This window comes from Pteronotus mesoamericanus, unplaced genomic scaffold (assembly GCF_021234165.1).
Source record: "Pteronotus mesoamericanus isolate MK-2021 breed Mesoamerican mustached bat unplaced genomic scaffold, CSHL_Meso_final contig_20, whole genome shotgun sequence".
NCBI classification, from domain to species: Eukaryota; Metazoa; Chordata; class Mammalia; order Chiroptera; family Mormoopidae; genus Pteronotus; species Pteronotus mesoamericanus.
This window is the reverse complement of record NW_026555085.1, coordinates 97,677,771-97,693,608: the sequence shown is the minus strand read 5'-3', so window position 1 is coordinate 97,693,608 and position 15,838 is coordinate 97,677,771. Positions and strand designations below refer to the sequence as shown.

Here is a 15,838-nt window from a genome sequence, read left to right as displayed (position 1 = left end):
CTCCCACGGGCTTACCCTCTGAGGAGGAGAAAACCATTCGAAATCCTATAGGAGGAGCAAAAAGGAGGGGTGGAACTTCTGTAGAAGTTTGTATTGTTACAATAACAAACACAAACTGTGAACTTCAAAGAAAGATATGCAGCTGTGTCAGTCTTGCTGAATACCTTGGTTTGGGATACCTTCTGTGCTTTCAAAGTGTTTGAGTTTGAAGGTTGTACAGCCGAAATTCTGTCCTTAAATTGGGGGTGGCACAAGAATTACAGGTAGAATAAATTAAATATAGGACATTTGATGTACATCTATATCTGTAAATATTTTGTTTTCCTACAGTATGCATAATGATAATATCACAGGCACGGTGACTTGTTCCCCTTGTCTGGGGAAGCTGTAGCCGCGGGCCGTGGTGCTCGGAGAGCGTCCTTGGCTCAGAGCAGGCTCCTGAAGGTGAAGTCATAGAGGGGGAGCCAAGCAGTCCCCAGCGCGCTCACCTTCCTCTGTCGTTCTCCTGACACCGAACTGTGACTCTCCCAAACCCTGATCCCTTGTTTTGTCAGGTGGTGCCCACAGCCTCAGGACCAGGGGACCCTTTTTATTCCACACAATACCACTTGGACTTTGAATCGTCCTTGTATTGTCCTTGGAGGCTTATTGATTATTCTCTGCAGTCATTCTCTTTTCCTTATCATTCCTTCTATCATCTCCAAGTTATGATTGTATCTCTGCTGATTAAATTGTAACTGACTTTCTCATCGTTTTTCCTCTCCACCAGCTTGTCCTTTAATGGCTTGACCACCGTGGGAGGTGTCGAAGGTCCTTTCCTAGCCAGTGGCCAGTTTTGTTTCGTGGGGTAGTTATTTAGTTTTTTGGCGTATTATGATCATCTCGAAGTCAGCAACCAGGCCATACATTCTTCAGTATTTCCCGTGTCGTGTTGATTCGAGATCTGAGTTGACACTGTCTAAGCTTTGAGGTTTAGTAGCTTCCTACCCCGGGGTCTCTTAACAAATCCACAGCCTGCTCTGAGCTCATCACCACCCTGGACACCCTGGCCTAGAGTGTGGAACATCTGCCTCCGGCCTCTGGTAGCCAAGGCTGCTGTGTTGAGAAACATAATCTCAGCTTGCAAAAGCATTGACATGATAGTGGATTGGCAAGACAAACATTTAAATTCATTATAAATACCTTAATTTGAAATTTTAGTAAGTCATTTTGGTGTACTGACACACTGAGTTTGGGAACGGGCTGGCAACATCAAACGGGTTTTTTTAAGTGCATCTATTGCCTGTGTACTGACTTCTTTGTAATCAAACCCTTTAATAGACTTAAGATCAAGGAAGGAAAAAAAAATGGTTGTAATTTTAAATAAGCATTCAATTATAAGTAAAAAGCATTTTTGTATCTGTTACCATAGTTACCAAGTGGCTTTCCTGTGGCTTCAGAGAAAATGGGCTTCATTATTCAGAGCAATTCTGAGAAGTGCTGGGGGGAGGGGCGAGGGGAGAGAAAGTGGGTAGCGGTGTGAGGGGAGGTCTCCCCCCCAAGGCAGGACGCGTGACCCGGAAGCGTCTGCCTTCACAGGGAGCTTCACTGGGTCCCCCATGAAGGTTAACTGTGTTTGATTGTGAGTGAAGATTTTAGTTACATTATACTGTTAGCCAGCTGGGCACCAAACTTCAAACTTTAGTAGGAGTCTGCTGCCACAGTTTACACAGAGTGCTGCTGTATCAGGGCAGGGTTGTAAAATCTCGTTTAGGCATCTCCTGTATTTGCAAACACCAACTGTATCTCAAAGAAATGAAATCAGGCAAATAAAGATGAGGCAACGTTTGCAAACCCAGGGAAGCTGGAAGCGGCAGCTGCGGCAGTGCCAGGAGGCGCGTCTCTCCTGTGTTTGTGCGCTTGGTCTGCATTGTATCTGAACGTTGGAGTTTTGATGCTTCATGCATTTAGGGTTAGGTAGGGCTTGAATTTATCTCGTATGTTGCCAAAAGCTTCTTTCCTCTGGAGACCGGGAGGCCATTGGATGAGGCCTGGTGACCGAAAGGATTCCTTTCGGAGCCGACGCAGGTAGTCAGGGAGCAGTGGAGTGAAGGGGCCGAAGGAGCGGAGCCGTGGAGGATGGCAGGCCAAGGGGTGGGGACAGGAATGCCCGAGCGGCGTGGAGAGTTCCAGAGTGAAGGGGCGGGGCGCAGTGTAAGGGTGGCCTGGAGCCTCCCCCAGCAGTTGGGTTGACTTCTCTTCCCAAGATCGGCAGGAGGACAGGGGAAGTGGGCATTTCAGAGTTTAGGAGCAGGATCGGACGTTCATAGCCGTCACAGCGGGGTTGGGCTGCCGCTGCCACTCTCCCCGGCCGTAGGTTCCCTCTACTTTCTCCTTCCACAGACATGCTCGGAGAGGAAGCAATCTTTTCTTCCCAGCCTATGCTAGGGCTCCTGTTCACCTCGACCCTGAGGTCACTTCAGCAATGCTGTGTCCTCTTCTGCCTTGATCACCGACCTCTCTGGGACCCCTGGACGCTGTTCTGTGGGGGTTTTTGGAAGATCTAAAGAAAGTCCTGGCCTTGTAACCAAAGCACTTGGTTTCCTGCAGGACGTGCCTGTTACTGAACTTGGTGAAACGGAATAAGCATAGAGAACACAATTTGACAACTATTAAAATTTAATAAGAACATTTAACATTGCCTTCCGACAGCCACTCTGAAGTGGAGTAACTGCTAGTGGGCTGGCGGACATTTAGGGGAACATCCTCAGTATGGAAAGAACCCTCCCTGGCAGCTTTCACTCTGCTGCTCAGCGCCCTCCCTCCTGCCAGCCACACCGTCCGACCGGCAGACTCTCCGCTTCTAGTCAGTTCTGTCAGATGGGCACAGCTCTCGCGCCCCGAAAACATCCGGGGACTGGATGGGTGACTGTTCAAGGCAGGGGAGGCCTGGTGGGGCAGCTCGCCAGCGAGGCAGCTCAGACGCCGAGGACAGGCAGCGCTGGCTTCCCAAACGCCCACCCAGGCTGCCTGAGGCGAGGCACATCTTCAGCCACTTTCTTTTTATTTTCTTGTCCTAAGGGTCTCGTGTCATGCATTGGTCCTCCACCCTAGAAACAAAAGCGTAGCCCCCCATCCTCGCAGAACACAGGCTAGTTTTAAGAAGTTTTGTAGCCATAAGACTCTTTAGAAGCAAGTCCTCCCAAGAGAACTTGATAACCCCTATAGTATTTTAGAAATAGAATTCCTTTTCAAAAGACAGTGGTACCACCCACACTTCATAAATTACTGTACTTTCTTGGCCTTTGTAGAGTCTGTGTGCTGCTCTCAGTAGCGAGTTCAGCAATTCCTCAGAATGCATCTGTGAATTCTGAACAGACCCCATTTCCTAGATTGTGGATTCTGTCAGACATATTTGGGAGTAATTCACATTTCTCCCTTTGTACCTTCAATACTTTTCCTTTGTTATTTTGAATATATCCTTGTGAATCACCATGACTCCATTTTTAGAATAAGTCAGGCTATAAATCTCTTAACCAGATATGCCTGAAAAGTTTTATTTTCTGATAATTAAAGACTCTCAATAGCTGGTAGCAGCTTAACACCAAAGCACGGACATTTTTGGTAGTTTCCTTTTTTTCTTTGGATCCTGTCTGTGCCTCCTGGGGCATTTAAAGTTGCTACCAGAAAGTTATGTGGCTGTGCAGAAGATGCTCATGAATTCCATCCAGCTGATTAATCGGTGTCTGTACCCAAAATAAGTGGTGTCCTGACTGACTCACTTTCGGGGGAGCTGCACACTAAGTGGTCCTTTGGGGCCCATCTGCCTTCTCTCTGCGTTTTGAAGCCCAGTCTTACAGTCAGAACTGCTGCCGCAGCTTATTTTTTACTCATTCAAAAGCCAAATAAAACATTCTGATGCTATCTGTTATCTGCCTGCTGACTGTAATGATTATTTGGATTGATTTTAAAGGCCATTGTAAAACTGCATTTTAAAGTTAAGTGATCATCAAGCACAGGTCTAGTGGAAGTCATTATAGAACTCCCGCAACCAGCTGTGATTTCTGAGTCAGCGCAAATGCAAACGTGGCATCTCACATGCCCGAAGAAGATGAAACAGAAGTCTATGGAAAGGCTTAGTTTTGAAAACCATGCTCTTGACAACCCTCCCTCCTGTGTTTTACAAAGACAGACCATTTATAATCTTATGCCATGCAACAAAATGATGTATGTTTGCTTACAATGAAGGTGGACGTGGGCGTGGTGCACTTCACTCCCCTGACACAGCCCAAAATAGAGCAGCCCTTCAAGCTGGTGGAAAAAGTCGTGCAGAACGCATTTCACTTCCGAAGGAAGTACTGCCATCGAGGACTTGGGTAAGAATGCCTCCTCTTCTTCTCTCTAGCATGCGTTACAAAATCCTCAGTCATGTTGTTAAAGATTTCAGAACTTTTTAAAAAATTAATTCTTGAAGTTCTCTATAAACATCACTCTCAGTTCAGGTCCTGGTACACAAACCGTGACCGCCGCTGAGAGACCTTGCTTCAACCTGAGATGCCACGTCCCGGGTTTTGCTTTATCCTAAGTACAGCCCAAAGCTGACAGGTGCACAGTTCACAGTCGCCTGGTACTGGGAAGGCTGTGTTTCTCAGTCCGGACTTGACCACTGAAACTGTCGACTCGTAACATTGCTGACACTAACTGTGGGCTTTTAAAATTTTTTTCATTGAAGTGTAGTTGGCATACATGACTATGTTAGTTTCAGGTGTACAACATAATGATTAGACATATACATACCTTGCAGTGTGATCACCATGGTAAGTCTAATAACTGTTACCATGCAAAGTTATTACCATATTATTGGTTATATTTCCTGTGCTGTGCGCTGCATCCCTGTGGCTTATTTACAGGATGTTTGTGGATCTTATTACCCTTCCCCTTTTCGCCCATCCATCCCACCACCTTCCCTTCTGGCAGCCACCAGTTTTTCTTTATGTAATTGTTTATGTTATGTTTTGTTTGCTCATTTGTTTTGTTAGATTCTACATATGAGTGAAATCATATGGTATTTTTCTTTCTCTGACTTATTTTGCTGAGCATAATACCCTCTAGGTCCATCCATGCTGTCGCAAATGGTAAGATTTCAATTCTTTTTTATGGCTGAGTAATATTTATATCATATTTTCTTTATCTGTTTGTCTACCAATGGACCTAGGTTATTTCCATTATCTTGACTATTGTAAATAACCCTGAAATGAACATGGGGTGCATTTATCTTTTTAAATGAGTGTTTTTGTTTTATTCAGCTAAGTACCCAGAAGTAAAATTGCTTGAACGGTACTTTAATTTTTTGAGGGGAACCTCCATACTGTTTTCCATATTGGCTGCACCAATTTACAATCCCACCAACAGTTGTAAGAATTCCCTTTTCTCCACATCCTTGCCAACACTTGTTGTTAGCTGACTTTTTAATAATAACCACTCTGTCAGATGTGAGGCAATATCTCATTGTGGTTTAAATTTGTATTTCCCTAATGATCAGTGATATCAAGCATCTTTTTATATGTCTGTTGGCCATCTGTATGTCTTCTTGGGAGAAATGTCTATTTGGGTCCTCTACCCATTTTTTAATCAGATTGTTTTTTTGTTATTAGTTGTATGAGTTCGCTATATATTTTGTATATTACTCTTCTCAGATATACTATTTACAAATATCTTCTCCCATTCAGTAGGTAGTTTTTTCATTTGGCTGATGGCTTTCTTCACTGTGCAGAAGCTTTGCAGTTTGATATAATCCCATTTGTTTGTTTTTGTTTCCCTTGCCTGAGGAGACATAGTCAAAAAATATTGCTAAGACTAATGTCAAAATGTTTACTGCCTATGTTTTCTTCTGGGACTTTCATGGTTTCAGTTTTAAATTTAAGTCTGTAATCCATTTGAGTTTATTTTTGTACATGATGTGAGAAAGTGATCATTTCTCTTCTTCTTTTTTTGTTTTATTTGCATAAATCTGTCCCAGTTTTCCAAACACCACTTATTGAAGAGACTGTCATTTCTCCATTATATTTTTTTTGCTTCCTTTCTTCTGGACTAATTGACCATATAAGCAAGGGTTTATTTCTAGGCGCTCTGTTCTGTTGAACTATCTGTTTTTTGTGTTAGTACCATACTGTTTTTATTATCATAGCTTTGTTGAATATTCTGAAATCAAGCAGTATGTTACCTCCAACTTTGTTCTTCATTTTCAAGATTGCTTCACTCTCAGAATTTAACTCTTCTGGGTCTTTTGTGATTCCATATAAATGTAGGATTATTTGTTCAACTTCTGAGAATAATATAATTGGTAGTTTGATAGGGATTTCACTGAATATATAGATTGCTTTATGTAGTATGGGCATTTTAACAATATTAATTCATCTAACCCATGAGCATAGTATATCCTTCTATTTATTTGTGTCTTCATCAATTTCTTCAGGGCCTTATAGTTTTCAGAATACAGATCTTTCACCTCTTTCATTAAATTTATTCCTAGGAATTTTATTCTTTTTGATGCATTTGTAAATAGGGTTGTTCTCTTAATTTCTAATTGTTTGTTATAGGTATGGAAATGCTAATATTTTGTTGAGAATTTTAGCATCTATGTTCATCAGGGATATTGAGCTATAATTTTCTTTTTTATATTTATAGTGTCTTTGTCTAGTTTTGGTGTGAGGGCAGCACTGACATCAAAAGGAATTTGGAGGCATTTCTGCCTCTTCAATTTTTTGTAATAGTTTGAAATGAATAGGTATTAATTATTCTTAAATGTTTGGTAGAATTCACCTATGAAGCCATCTGATCTTGACCTTTCTGCTTCAATTTGGTGGCTGGTAATCAAGCTGTTCAGATTCTCTGTCTCTTCCCAGTTCAGTTTGGGAAAAGTTGTAGGTTTCTAGAAATTTATCAATATCTTCTAGGTTGTTCAATTTGTCGGTATATCATTGTTCATAGTATTCTTTTCTTCCTGTATTCCCCATCCAAAGGTTGGCAAATGCTGTTGATTTCTGCAAATTCTGTTGAAATGACTAACTCTGGTAGTCTCACTTCTCTGCTTAAATTAGGCCCTGGCTGCTGATCTGTGTAGTAGATTAAAAAAAAAAAAAAAATTATTTTTCAATTGAAGACAGTTGATGTACAATAATATATTAGTACCATAATATGTTAATACAACCCAGTGATTAGACATTTATGTAACTTATGAAGTGATCACCCCAATAACTCTAGTACCCATCTGATACCACGCATAGTTATTACATGTTATTGACTATATTTCCTTTGCTGCACTTTACATCCCTGTGACTATTCTGTAACTACTAATTTATACTGCTTAATCCCTTCCCCTTTTTCATTTAGACTCCCGCCCTCCTGTCTGGCAACTATCAGTCTCTTCTCTGTATCTGTGAGTCTGTTTCTGTTTTGTTTGTTCTTGTATTTTGTTCTTTAGATTCTGCATATAAGTGAAATCGTATGGCATTTGTCTTTCTCTGACTTATTTTATTCACTCAGCACAATATCCTCTAGGTTCATCCATGTTGTTTCAGATGGTAAGAGTTCATTCTCTTTTTTTATTTTTTAGCTGAGTCACATTCCACTGCATATATGTACCACTTTTTTATCCACTCATCTGTTGATGATACTTAGGTTACTTCCTTATCTTGGCTATTGGAAATAATGTTGTAGTGAATATATGGATGCATATGTCTTCTTGATTTAGTGTTTTGGGTTTCTTCAGATAAATATCCAGAAGTGGATTTCCTGGGTCCTTCGTTGTCTCTTGTTATAGCCTTTGTTTTAAAGTTTATTGTGTCTGCTATAAGTACTGCTACCCAAGCTTTTTTTTCTTTTAATTCCCATTTTCATGAAATGTCTTTTTTCATGCCTTTACTTCCCGTCTGTGTGTGTGTCTTTCAATCTTGAATGACTGTATATGTAAGTGTCTTGTTTTGTTATCCATTCAATATGTCTTTGATTGGAGCGTTTAAATCCATTTGCATTACATTACAGGGAATCAATAGTAGATTTCAGTTATTGTATTCTTTATTTCTGATGGCTTCTTTTTTATATTTCCTATTTCTTTTTTGAAGTTCTAAGTTCATGTACTCTTCCCCTGAGTTCACAGTGTTTTGAGCTCTGCATCTGGTAGATTGCTTGTCTTCATTTTGTTTCGCTTTTTTCCTGGAGTTTTGTTCTTTCTTTCATTTGGGACACGTTTGTCTTGCTATGGCTGCCTCCCTGTGTTTATTTCTATGTATGTAGGTAGAGCTGCTGTACCTGCCGGTCTTGGGAGAGTGGTCTTGTGTAGTAGGTGTCCTGTAGGCCCAGTGGCACAGCCTCCCCAGTATCCAGAGCTGGGCACTCCGGATGGGCCCTCCCCATGTGGGCTGTGTGCACCCCGTGTTGTGGTTGAGCCTTGATTGCTGTTGGCACATCAGTAAAAGGTATCTACCCCCAGGCCAATGGGCTCTGAGGACTGGCTGCAACAACAGCAGAGGAGCTGCTGTGCAGGGGCCGACCCCACGGCGCAGGAGTCCCATCAGCAGGGCTCTGGTGCCCGCTGAGTCTGCCTGTTTGAGTGTGTTGCTCGTGGAGGTAGCCGGGTGCTGCAAGCCAAGATCATCTGCTGCCTGTGCCCTGCCTGGGGCCCCCCAGCGTGAGCTAGAGTGATCCGCAGATGGCTGTTACTTGTGCTGGGCTTGGAGGTGCCTGGGAGAGGCCAAGCCGGGATCCAAAGCCAGCTGCTGCTAGTGCCGGGCCTGGGGCCACTTAGCAAAAGGTACTGGGCACACTGAGGCCAGACACTGCTTGTTTGGTGTTTGTGAACCTTTGAGAGATTTAGGGAAGCCCATAGCATGAGCCAAGACCAGCCATTAGAATGGAAAAGCCCTTGAAAATGGCCTCAGGGGGCCAGCAAGTGGCATCGGGCAGAGTCTCAGGGACTCACCAGGTTGGGACAAGCTGTTTGTTTCCTTAGCCAGGTTGATGGAGAATGAGATACAGTCCCCGCCTTCTGGCTCTGTCAGAGGAGGGCTCAGCAAAGGCGCAGTGCCCTCTGCCAGCACTTCTCTGTGGGAGAAAGTCGCCCCTCCAGCCTTTGCGCCAAAGCCAGACAGTTCCTTTCCTCATTGCATGTCCCTGGCACCTCTTGAGCGGCTGCCCCAGCACAGGAGCTCCAAATGCATGAGTCTGAGGAAGTTCATTTTGGGCCCTTTAAGAGGAACGCCGGGGATTCCAGCAGTTTTTTAATACACTCAGCCACAGCCTACCCTGGTTTTCACAGCATTAGTTATGAGGACTTCTCTTCCTGACATTGGACTCCTGGGCTGGGGGGCAGGGGCCTGGTGTGGGATGGGACCCCTCGATCCTCAGGGGTGACCTCTACAGCCGAGGCATTCCTTAATTTTTATCCCGTGGATGTTGCACCAGCCTGTTCCGTGTCTCCCCCCTTCTACCAGTCTTGATACGGCTTCTTTAAATCCCTAGTTGTAGGACGTCTGAGCTGGGTTTAGGGTGGTCCTGGATGATGGTCGTTCTGTAGTTCAGTTGAAATTTCGATGTGGTTGTGGGAGGATGCAGGTACCGGATTTACCTACTCCACCGTGGCGACTGAGAGCTCCGTAGCATCCTTTTATGACCCTTTGTGTTTCTGTAGTGTAGGTTATAACTTCTCCTTCATTTCTGGTTTTCTTTCTTTGGGATCTCCCTTTTTTCCTGGATGAATCTAGCTAAAGGTTTATCAGTTTTGTTTATCTTTTCAAAAAACCACCTTTTAGTTTCCTTACTCTTTTCTATTGCTTTTTTAGTCTCTATTGGATTTCTTTCTGCTCTGATCTTTATAATTTGTTCCTACTATATAATTTCAGTCTTGATTGTCTTTAGGTGTAAAATTAGATTATTTGGGATTTTTGATTGGTTGTGTCTTAAGGTTGACCTGTATTACTATGAACTTCTCTTGTAGAAGTGCTTTTGCTGCATCCCATATGTCTTAGGAAATTGTTTCCATATTCATTTCCTGTTTATTTCCTCTTTTAGCCATTGGTAGTTTGCTGTTTTAGCCATTGGTAGTGTGTTGTTTAGTGTCCACGTTTTTTTCCCAGTTGTCTTCTTGTAATTGATTTCTAGTCTTATATCAATGTCAACAGAAAAAATGTTTAATAATTGTTTCAATTGTCTTTATTGCAGCTTATTTTGTGTCCTAACATGTATCTGTCCTACTAAATATTGCATGTGCTACACATGAATAGAATATACTGAATTTTGGGATGAAATGTTCTTTTAATATGTATTAATTATCTGGCTTAAAGTGACATTTAAGGCCATTGTTCCTTCAATGATTGACTGGGTGATCTATCCATTGACGTAAGTGGAGTGTTAAAGCCCCCAACTATGTAAATATTGTCAAATTCTCCCTTTATGTCTGTTACTATTTGCTTCAAATATTTAGTGTTTCTGTGTTGGGTGCATAGATACTTACTAATGTTATATCCTGTTCTTGGATGGGCCTTTTTATTGTTATGTAATGTCTTTGTCTCCTTTTAAAGCCTTTGTTTTAAAGTCTATTTTGTCTGATAAGAGCATTGCTACTCCAGCATTCCTATATGCATGGAATATCTTTTGCATCCGTTCATTCTCTGTGTCTTTTGGTCTGAAGTGAGTGTCTTGTAGGCAGAATATAAATGGATCTTTTTCTTTCATCCATTCAGCCACCCTGTGTCTTCTGTCTGGAGTATTAACTCAATTTACATTTAATGTAATTACTGATAGGTATATACTTATTGTCACTTTGTTAGTTGTTTTTTGGTTGTTTTGTAGCTTTTCCTCTGTTCCTTTCTTCTCTATCACTTCCCTTTTGCTGATTTTTTTTTGTTTTATTTGGGTCCTTTTCCCTTTTTTTGGTATCTTTTTGTAGGTGTATGGTTACCATGAGGTCCATATATATTGATTTATAGCTATAGCAGACTGTTTTCAGCTGACAGGCATTCAGGTTTGAACACATTTTAAAAGTGCTACATTTTTATTTCACCACCTCCCTCCTTTGTTTCTGACAGCAGATTTGTGTATCTGCAACTACTTATTATAGTTAGAGTTGATTTTGCTACTTGTTAAATTTTTAAGTGTTAATTCACTATTATATATTTGCCTTTAACAGTGAGATTTTTTCTTTCTATATTTTGTTTCTGGTTATGGCTTTTTTTTTTTTTTTTTTTTTTTGCTTAAAGACAACTCTAACATGTCTTGCAAAGCTGGTTTAGTACTGATGAACTTCTTTTGCTTCCTGAGAAACTCTATCTCATTTAATGCTGAATGAGAACCTTGCTGGATAGAGTATTCTAGTTAGTAGATTTCCTTTTTCTCAGCACTTTAAATATATCCTGCTACTCTTCTGGCCTGTAAAGCTTCTTCTGAAAACAATCAGCTGACAGCCTTACAGGATTTCCCTTATATGTGTCTGGTTCTCACTGCCTTCAAGATTGAATCTTTAACTTTCCTTATGTTAATTACAATATGTCTTGATATGGGGGACTCTGAGCGTTCTGGACCTGGATGTCTCTTACCTTCCCCGGGTTAGGAAAGTTTTCAGCTAACTAATCTATTTTTCTGTATTATCTAATCAATTTTTCAAACTTTTTCATCTCATGGCACATATAAACTAATTACTAAAATGTATTTTTTGACCAAAAAAATAGGTATAATTCTGATTTATTTATACAGAATGGCTATTGGGTTGGTTGGTGTCTTTTTTTTTTTTTTTTTAATTTGACAATCTAAGGGAAAAGAGGTCAATGCCCTGACTAAATAGTCAGGTACTGCATGTTTTAAAAATTCTTGCAGCACATTCATTGAAAATTGCTGATCTAATCTACTGTTGATTCCCTGTAGTGTTTTTCATTTCAGTTATTGTATTCTTTAGCTCTGACTGGTTCTTTATTATATCTTCCAACTCTTTCTTGACACTGTCACAAGTCCCTTATTCTACTTTCGGGTTTGGTGAGCAGCTTAAGGACCATTACTTTGTCCTTTATTAGGCAAATTACTTGTCTTGGTTTCACTAGTTTTTTTTCTTGTTCCTTCATTTGGAACATATTCCTTTGTCCTCTCATTTTGTTTGACTTGCTGTGTTTATTTCTATGCCTTAGACAAAACAGCCATCTCTCCCAGTCGTGAAACAGTGGCCGGGGTGGGAGCACCCTCTGTGTAGGCTGGGTGCCAGGAGGTTGGGGCAGGCCCCTGGAGCCAGCACGGGCGTGCGTGGCGCCTGGGATGCTCTGAGCGGCCAGCTGGCTGAGGCAGCCCCGGCCGCAGCGCCACACGGGCTGCCCCGGTCCAGCTTGGGGAGAGGCGGCCTGGGGTGTGCAGCGGCAGCCTCGCAGGTTGGCTCCTTGGACAGGCTCCCACCCATGCAGCGTAGGTTGCAGGGGGCACACAGTGACACTCAGCAGCGTCTCAAGTCCTGGAGGGTTCGTGTGATTCCCTTTCTTCTCCATGCGGTCTCTCTCGTGCAGCAGCTGTTAATCCGCTGTTTTTCAGGAGGAATTGCTGTGTATGTAGGTTTCTTGTGGGTGAGTTCAGGGTCACCCAATGCTCCCATCTGGTAGGAATGCCCCCGCTGTGTGGTGTTTTCTCCAGACACCATCCATGATGTCCCACAGTTCAAGTCCGGTAAGTGTGTGTGGTTAGTGGAGATCCCACCAGTGAAGGGATCAGTGCTACAAGACTGTCCCTACTGCAGACACTGGTCTCAGGCCCTAGGTTGACACTTGTTCTTCTGACGGACGAGCTGTTAATTGGAGCTGTCCATAACCCCTTCTCTGGGTTCAATAATTTGCTAGAATGGCTTCCAGAATTCAAGAAAAACACTTTATTGCATCTGTCGGTTTATTATAACATGCAGCTGTGGAACAGCGCAGTGGAGGAAGTGCACAGAGCACTGTGTGAGGGCCATGGGGTGCTCAGGGTGCCCATCCTTGTCCAGGCTCTTCCGCCAGAGCCTTACCATTTAGCTGTCCTTATGGAGGGGCCATTATGCAGGCGCCGTGCACTGAGCTGTTGGCCAGTGGTGACCGCGTTCAGTCTGCAGCCTGTCTCACCTCTCTCGGGGTCGGGGGTGACAGTGCCAGTTCCAACCCGTCATCCCATGGTGACCTCCCCGGGCAGCTGGCCCTCACCTGAACTGCCTGGGGGCCACCAAGACGCGCCTCATTAGCACAGATTCAGGTCCGGTTGAAAGGGGCCTGTTATGAAAACCAGAAGATGCTCCTATCACCTCTGTCACGCAGGAAGTCCCAAAGGTTTGGAAGCTGCATCAGAAACCTCCACGAAGATCGGGTATGAACAGGGCGGGGCAAAGTAGGCTCACAGCTGAGAGTACACGGAACAGTTTATTCTGTATTTTCCATATGAACAACTGTAAACCTACTTCGGCCCCACTCTGTATTTCTTACCACACTAATTTGGGTTGTAAAATGTTTTTTCACCAAGTTACTCTCTGTCTGCTTCAAGGACACAGAACTACACAGCCCATGTGGCATCTGAGCAGCCAGGCTGAGGTCGCAGTGTGCGCGCAGCCCCTCTGTGTGGCGGCCGCTCCTTGGCGCGCTCCTGCTCATCTGCGCGGGCACGTGGCCTCCCTCAGGCGCAGCGTGCTGGCTTCGTGTCCCTGTGCCCCGGCGGGCTCTGACGTGGCTGTGGGGACATTCTATGTACCGTGACGGCTGAGAAAATGTGAAATCAGGCCCAACTCTAATCTGATTAAGAAAGCAGGAAAATGTGCGTTTTTTAAGAGTTCCATCTGCTGGAGTCAACACCTAGGTCTTTAAAGCGGCTAATCTTTCCAGGCACACATTTCTCATTTTTTCTAAACCCCCTCACATAGTTCCACCTTAATTCTCCCTTTTCTGGTTGGTGAACTCTCTCCTCAGCACGCGGGGCACAGCTGCCTCCTCAGACCATCGCCATCCACAGCTTACTCTCAAGGGTTTAAGGTGACGGAAGTTAAACCAGCAACCTGCCATTTGCTGACCTCCGCAGGCCAGAGTTCACGCTTCACCAGGCAGCCGCTGTTCTCCAGCACAGACTCAGGCTGCAGGGTAGCGGCAGCGCTGCCACTGGCCGCCTGGTCCGAGTTAGAACGAAGGCACGTGTGTGGGAGGCTGCAGCCCCCGCCAGGACGCAGGACTTCAGCCCACACTGACCCTTCACGCAGGGTGTGGCCCGTATGCTGTATAGGAAAGGACACACAAAGTATGTCCTACTTTTGGAAATTGTGGAATTGGTCTGAGCTCGTGTTTCCAAGACAACCCCTTAGCTAAGCAGTGGGCCCCACTCACTTCACACAGGCAGTCCCTGTGCAGTGGGGACCAGGTGGTGTGCCCCGCTCTGACCTGTTGGGGTCCCTCAGTCACACCGCAGACTGGTCTTGGCCAGCTCCCCCTGAGAGTGCGGGGACCGTGCAGCCCCTCCCTGAGAGCACCGTCCGCGGTCGGGAAACACGCTGCCCGCCGGCCAGGACAGCTGCCCGGCCCTGTGAATGAGCTCTGCGGCGCCTCTCAGACTTCAGAGGAGAAAGTAAAATCCAGGTGAAGTTTTACGATATTTCACTGTCGGTTTTGCTATTCATTTTAAAAACGATGATCTCGATTAGATCAAATAGAGAGTATCACTTTAGATCAATTTCAAGGATGCTTCAACGTATCTTAAAAGGGGGAAATTACCATTTGCATTTTCCTATCAACTGTTTTATAACTTTGTGAAGAAAGGTCATTCCTTTGAGATGGAGAGTTCTAAAGCTACGTTTAAATGATAAAGAATCAAAACTGATGACATAACACACAGAAATAGTCAGCTTCTGTATTAAAAAATGAGGCAAATGAAACCTGTTTCTAAGAATGCAACTGACCAGATGTTACTTTAAACTTACCTCAAAGGTGCATGTTATTGACTGAGCTTGGGAAAGCACTGTCCCTGCTGCCGGAGCTGAAGTCCTCCCTGGCTCAGAGCCCCGCAGGGCGCCCCCACGGCTCCGCCGCCTCTGCCACGCACACACGCACGCCGTCAGAATCATGCCATTTGCGAGTGAGGGTAGAAGGGACCATCGTGGCGTGCAGAATTCCTAAATTCTGATTTTTGTCTCTTCTTAGGATGTTATTCCCCGAAGCGCAGCGCGTAGAAAGCACTGGAAAGCTGCTGCAGCTGGCAGATGTGGACCCCACTCTCCGCCCCAGCCAGCTCTCCGTCCCCCATTTCAGGAGCCTCTGTGATGTCTACCGGAAGATGTGTGATGACGACCCACACCTCTTTGCTTATAATTTCAGAGAAGAACTCAAGAAAAATAAGTGCAAAAATCAGGAAAAAAAGGGTGACAGGGAGAGCTCCCGGCTGTAGTGGCCACTGCAGGGGCCAGCGCTTACCGGGCGCGGATTTTCACGAGGTCGAGCGCCTCGCGTGTGAACTCTGACTTCCACAGAACGACAAGAACCAGTTACCAGGTGGGACGTTTTTCCCGTTTACTGTACAGCTTGGTAGAGAAAATAAATATGATAATCAAGTTACAGTACAAGCTTTCTTTTAATATATACTGCATAGATATGACATGTTTAGTATAAACAGCGTCTATTACAACCTTACAAAAATGAAATATCTGCACATTGTGCCCCTAACCCACATTGAAATAATTTAAATATGCTTTAAATAAAGCAAAAACTAACAGCTCAAAGAAAATGCCCAGAGGATTGAAAAGAATGACTTTTTTAAAAAGCTATTAATCATGACTTCCCCACCTAACTTTTTCCACATAAGTTAAAATAATTAGACTGCAGTGTTAAGG

General features: G+C 43.8%; 1 protein-coding gene across 3 annotated transcripts in view; it reads left to right on the top strand.

Annotated features, from left to right (window-relative positions):
• The window catches only part of TFB1M (transcription factor B1, mitochondrial), a 55,503-nt gene extending 39,914 nt beyond the window's left edge, over window positions 1–15,589 (top strand). For all 3 annotated transcript variants that reach the window (XM_054570145.1, XM_054570147.1, XM_054570146.1), the window contains 2 exons: window positions 4,228–4,355; window positions 15,153–15,589. In XM_054570145.1, coding sequence (XP_054426120.1) covers window positions 4,228–4,355; window positions 15,153–15,396 — 372 coding nt within the window. In that variant the 3' untranslated portion in view covers window positions 15,397–15,589. The remainder of the gene's footprint in view (window positions 1–4,227; window positions 4,356–15,152) is intronic.
• Window positions 15,590–15,838: the final 249 nt, after the last annotated feature.